Source organism: Monopterus albus, unplaced genomic scaffold (assembly GCF_001952655.1).
Source record: "Monopterus albus unplaced genomic scaffold, M_albus_1.0 scaffold140.1, whole genome shotgun sequence".
Lineage (NCBI taxonomy): Eukaryota > Metazoa > Chordata > Actinopteri > Synbranchiformes > Synbranchidae > Monopterus > Monopterus albus.
Window position 1 is genome coordinate 707,343 of NW_018128020.1, and position 6,368 is coordinate 713,710.

At 44.2% G+C, this 6,368-nt stretch overlaps 1 protein-coding gene across 2 annotated transcripts in view; it reads right to left on the minus strand.

Annotated features, from left to right (window-relative positions):
• LOC109967958 (signal-induced proliferation-associated 1-like protein 1) overlaps positions 1 to 6,368 on the minus strand; it is a 71,081-nt gene that overhangs the window by 29,781 nt on the left and 34,932 nt on the right. For both annotated transcript variants that reach the window (XM_020613893.1, XM_020613894.1), the window contains exons 2-3: positions 2,272 to 3,969; positions 2,013 to 2,143 (exon numbers count right to left, since the gene is read on the minus strand). In XM_020613893.1, coding sequence (XP_020469549.1) covers positions 2,013 to 2,143; positions 2,272 to 3,760 — 1,620 coding nt within the window. In that variant the 5' untranslated portion in view covers positions 3,761 to 3,969. The remainder of the gene's footprint in view (positions 1 to 2,012; positions 2,144 to 2,271; positions 3,970 to 6,368) is intronic.

Genomic DNA, 6,368 nt, shown 5'->3' on the forward strand with positions numbered 1-6,368 from the left:
CCCATTGAGCATCTCTGGAGAGACCTGAAAATGTCAACCAATGTTTACCATCCAACCTGACAGAACTGGCGAGGATCTGCAAGGAGGAATGGCAGAGGATCCCCAAATGCAGGTGTGAAAAACTTGTTGCATCATTCCCAAAAAGACTCATGGCTGTATTAGCTCAAAAGGGTGCTTCTACTAAATACTGAGCAAAGGGTCTGAATACTTATGACCATGTGATATTTCAGTTTTTCTTTTTTAATAAATCTGCAAAAATGTCAAAAATTCTGTGTTTTTCTGTCAATATGGGGTGCTGTGTGTACATTAATGAGGAAAAAAAATGAACTTAAATGATTTTAGCATATGGCTGCAATATAACAGAGTGAAACATTTAAGGGGGTCTGAATACTTTCCTGACCCACTGTATATACTGTATATAAATTTTTTTATAAATAAACCAGCACAAAAAACAAGAAAGACGGACTCCTTCCTTACTCAAATCTGTCCAGTAAAAGAACTGGGGTATAACAACTTGGTGCCGTAACCTTTGGAATTGGCTGAATTCTGAGTTGGATTCCAGTCGGGAGTGAACAAACTCACTGATCAACATTTGCCGGCAACAATAATAACAGGTGAGCAGGAGCCTTTTGTACAAAATTCCTGCATACTGGACCTTACAAAATTTTGTTGATCTGTGTGGACTGTGAATTCCCGATCCAAAACTGAATGATTACAGTACGGGTAAGATAACACTTTTATTTTGAAATGTGCTGGTGCTGTTGTTTTTGTCACAAGTGAAGGTTCTGAAGCACATAGTCATTTGAGGGATAGAGCAGTGCCCTAGTTAGAAATTGATGACCATCAGAGACGTAAAATTCACATTAATAAGTGGATAACCACAAATTTTGATGGTTGTCTTCAAAATTATTATGATTTTTGCTCCGATGAGAAGGCTGGCTTGCTGAGGCGGAAGTCAGAGGCAGAGCCCTTCTCCGAGTGTAGCACATTCCTGAAGGTCTAAATATTTATAAGACAATCACAGCTAACTGTTAAATGCTTAATGAGGGCACAGGAAAATTTTTTTTTTTTTCTTGATCATTGTTTGGGTGGTTTGCTGCACGAAGGCTGTTGAACACTGTCATATGAGTATCTCATAGCAGCAAGTGCTACTGAGAAAATTCTGTGTGTAACAGTGTGCCTCGGGCAGAGCTGTCTGTGGTTCCGGGGCTGGGCATAGTCTATGGGAAAACGGTATTATAGCCTTTATGGTGACGGCGTATTCAGTGGAATTAAAACAGAACCGTTGATTGGGCGAACCCCCAGCGATCAGGCACATCAGAAAAAGTTCTGATGTAGAAGCTTCCCGTGTCGAATCAGCTGGTTCTGGACAGAGATCATTTCACTTGAAACGCCAGTCACGTGTGCATAATTTTTAATATGTCTGCAAACATTGTACAAGACTGGGAAAAGAGCAAGCCTGACTCTTTGGGGTCAAGTTTTTGTCTAAATGGTTAAATATAGTTCCTAAAGATAAGCAGGATAATGTAGATGCAAAAAGAAGAAAACAGATTTTTGGGGACAGTGACAGTGCTATAGGATGGTTTCTGAAGCAAGCCTCTCTTGCTGCTGTGAAAGCTAGACAGGAAGTCAAGGCCTGTACCTTCTTGACAAAGAACAAAAAAGAAGTCACATTAAAACAAGCTGAGGGTTTTCTTGCTGACTGTACATGGAGATGGAGTCTGCTGGACGGACTTCATCTGTGTAAGGGGTTAGCCCAAAACTTATAAATGTATTAGGCTCTGTGTTTCCGGGATCTCTTTTTCTGTTCTCTTCTACAGCAGCTTGTCTGAAGGAGAGAGCCCTGGGTTGTGTTCTGTAATCCTTTTATATACAGTGGGTACGGAAAGTATTCAGAGTATATATATTTTTGTAAATAAACCAGCACTAAAATCAAGAAAGACAGACTCCTTCCCTACTCAGATCTGTCCAGTAAAAGAACTGGGGTATAACAATAGGATACTATGACTGACCTCACTGGTTCTGAAAATGAGGCGATAATTATACTGCTGGCCGTGTTCCTTGTCCTCTTCTAGTTTCTCTCTGCGCAAGCTCACTGCCACAGGACCGAGTGCCTCGTCTACCCCAAAGTAGTTCCAGTGCTCTGAAATAAAGGAAGTGGCAGAGAAACAGGCACATTTACCAAACATCTGTTGGGGATATTCAACATTACTGCTATCTCCTTCATATGCTAATCAGTGTGTGTAATGAAAACATATAAATGCATCTCACCCCTAAGGTAGAAGAACTTCCTGTAGTAGTAGGCTCCCAGGTCCACATGCTCCACTATGTATTGTTTTCCCTTTTCACTGAGCGTGCTGGGGCCCTCCTTTGGTCCCTCGAGCACTGCTACTCCAGCATTTGTGCAGTGTGTGCTCACAGATGCTTCATACAACTTTTCTTCCCCACTCAAACTTCCTGAGCCACTGTTACTTGTTACCCCACCCACATGCCCATGATATCCTGCCCCACCTGCTCCCAGTCTGTGCCTCCCATTGTTATCAGTACCTATCTCGTTGCGGAAGCAGGGACAGCTTAGCAGCATTTCGTTGCTTTGTTCATCTCCTGTGTCCAGACCAGGGCTGTCCCTCGAACTGAGCTCTTCTTGGCTGCCAGCTGGGGAGTTGTAAGACAGGCTGTGGGTGGAGGAGAGGGTGGAGGTAGCTGATGCTACAGCAGCGGCAGAAGCCCCCGTGGTGGTGTTTTTCCTCTTACCTGCAGTCTGCCGCAAGTGAATTACTTCATTGAGGTCAAACAGCATGCTCTGAACATCATAGTGGGCAAATCCTTTTGGACACAGCCAGGGTTTAAGAGGGGGGCCCATGTCTTCTATCCGGCTGTCCTCTATGTCAGACCCCACTCTGGGGGAGTCCGACTCACCCCGCACATTGCGAAGCTTGCGGAATATAGACTCACCTCCTGTCTCAGATTTAGTGCGTCTCTTTGAGGCCTTATCTCTGTCCTTAGCTTTAGGAGTCTGGCCGTCTGTGTTCTCCTTTAGATCAATGATGGCCTGCTTGGGCCCAACATTCAGCATGTCCTCCAGTTTTTCTGGAGCAGGACTACGCTGGTCAACTTTGTCCCCTTGATAGCCCTTAAGCATTTCAAAGAAGTTCTCTCCAGATACTCCATGCTGATCTATTGATGAGGTGCTACCGTATTCACGATGGAGAGGTGACCATTTGGCTCCTGATTGTGGTCCCCAGTCCTCTCCGCTGTCCCCACTGCCTTCCAACTCACTGATAGTCATGTCACTGTTGCTGCGCTGAGGGACACGCCTCTGCCGTGAGCTTTTATTTGCAGGACCTTTGGAGTCTGCCGGGGCTAGGTACCGGGTGTCAGGGCTGTAACTGTTAGTCTGGGCCTGGGTACGATTCTTCAAAGTATTGTGGATGTTACGCAGCATTGATAAGTCCTGAGGGCTCATAACAGAACCTAACCTAATGTGTGTTTTTCCAGTGGTGGGCACACCAGAGTTCTCGGATTCTGTAACAGGGTGCCACCAAGGCCCTGGCACATCTTTCCTTGGGGGCCAGTCAGCCACCCGAGCCCGTACACCCATCTTAGGCACTCCTGTACTCACAGTAGCATAGAAATTGTCTGTGCGCGTTGGCACAGCCCCTCCATTCACTATACGGAGGTGGCGGGTGTAAAACTCATCAGTGGCTGGGATGGAACCCCCAACAGTGCGCTCCATGAGTGGGCGCTTCAGGCTGGTCATGACACCAGTGCCAAAGGCTAAAGGTACTTAGCAGGGAGACATGCCTGCCTCTGGATTGGGATACCACTTCCTGGATTCATGAGAAGATTGATTGTCTAGATCAAAAGGTGAAGAGGCAGAAAGAGTAACTTGGCAGCTCTTCAGCACTCAAGACTGCATTCTACTTCCTGCATCGACAGTTCCTCTTGCCACGTTTCGTACAGTGAACCCTGGAGAAAAAAGAGAAATCAGTCAGTACATATAGTAAGAGTTGGAAAAGCTAATCACCACAAATGTATCCATATCAGTGAAGTCCAGTCTTGTCAGCAGGCAGAGCTCTAACCTTCCTTTGCCACTCCCTCCTGGCTTGTGACTTGTCTGAAAGTCTCTCACTTGTCCCATTAGTAGCCAACATTACTGAACTGCAGTGTTGAATTTTCAGGATCAAATATCCCAAGCTGCACATCAAAAAGTAAAAGCGCTCTTTGAAAGTCATCTGAGAAGTGGGTGATGATCCTCTGCCTGACAAATTTGGCAGTCAGACACTGGGGGAGATTAAGGCCCCACTTTCAGTTGGCCCTGCCTGGCTGCGGCTGTGATCGCATTAGCCACCAGCAATCGGCGCACTGTAATGGGCCTACGGCACAGCCACCTTCACACTGCATCCTGAGATCAGGACCAAAGTTTACATACACCCAGATCCCATGACAATGCAGCTTGTTACATCAATATACAAGTCAAATGTAAAATCTCTAGGTTCTGGACATGACTCAGTTTTCACAGTGCCTGAGGTGAAGCATCCTGTCAGCCTCGCTTCAAAACACGCAAGAGTGTTTTGTGACAACAAACCTCTAAACCTGTGCATATTTATGCAGCACAGTACCCTTCTGTTGGTTTAATATCATGCTAAAACCAGTAGTAAAAACTTTGTTATATAATTCCTGTTATAATCCGACACTGTATCTAAATTATCATTTAATGTGCAAAATGTTGCTCTTATATATGCTTAAAATAACGCTGCCACCAAGTAGCCCCACAGCACTCTATACATGTCTTTTGAAATCTTCACTCAAAAAAAGCTTCAAATATGATGAAAGCAAATATTTCCAGTGTGATCTTCCATCTATCACATGAAGACGGTTGCCTTCTTCAGATGAATGGGTATCTGTTCTTTGGAGCATAAAAGTACATTAAGTGTCTGCAGTAGATTAATAACTCATTAATAAAAAAAAAACTAATTTATGTGCTACTAACACCCTCTCTCTCTGACATGAATGAGAGTGCAAAAGGAATTTCAATTAAACTGCAGGCCCAGTCCATTCCCTCCTGCTGCAGTGTCCACAGAGACAAAGAGATGAACAGAATTAACACACGTGCACACTCACGTCCCAGAAAACAGGCCTCTGATCTACTCATGGACATACACACAGACAGACAACTGGCTTCGTGGTCTTGTCAGATTAAAAGGAAGAGTGTGGCACTGACACAGAGAGTGTGTCTTGTGTATGTCTGTATGACAAAGAGAGACAGGCTAAAGGCGTGAGAGGGATGGTCGGGAAGAAAGCAGGAGACAGCCAAGAAAAAAGCTCGCAGCTCCACTCCCTAAAGCAGGCATCACGAAAACTGGAAAGGAGGTGGTGCTCCACTAAGTCAGAAGAGTTTTTCATAGCCTGGAAAGATAGTTTAAAACATATAAGAAAGCCCTTCATAGTGCCAGAACCGCATTTTCTTCATCACTGATTGAGGAAAATAACAACAACCCCAGGTTTCTTTTCAGCACTGTAGCCAGGCTGACAAAGAGCCACAGTGCTGTTGAGCTTAACATTCCCTTAGATCTCAGCAGCAATGACTTCATGAGCTTCTTTACAAATAAAATCACAACTATTAGAGAAAAAATGGGTCGAACCACTCCCACAGCTCTCGCAGATGTGCCATCTACTACAATGGCTTTAGAAACATCTGTAAGACCTCATTTATACTTGGACTACTTCTCCCCTATAGATCTCTCTGAGTTGACCTCAACAATTGCTTCATCTAAATCATCAACATGTCTCCTGGACCCCATCCCGACCAGGCTGCTCAAAGACATCTTTCCCCTAATCAACACATCCATACTAGATCTGATTAACCTCTCTCTATTAACAGGCTATGTGTCATGATTCGGTCCAGCTTTTATTTTGACGTTGCTTCCTGTTTTTGTTTTCACCTTAGTTTCGGTCTTTTTTGTTATGAGACCACTTGCACAAGAATGTTTTGTTTGAGGATTTTCGGTCAAGTTTTAAAGACCATCATAGTTCAGAAACTGCACTGGTGAAAGTCACCAATGAGCTTCTCTTAGCCTCAGATAAAGGACTTGTCTCCATACTTGTCCTCTTAGATCTCAGTGCTGCTTTTGACACCACTGATCTCAGCATCTTACTACAGAGACTTGAACATGTTATTGGGATTAAAGGAACTGCGCTAAGTTGGGTCAAATCTTATTTATCAGAAAGATTTCAATTTGTTCATGTTAATGACGAATGTTCCACACAAACTGAAGTTAGTCACGGCGTTCCACAGGGCTCTGTGTTAGGTCCAATTCTCTTCACTTTATACATGCTCCCTTTAGGCAATATTATCAGGAAGCACA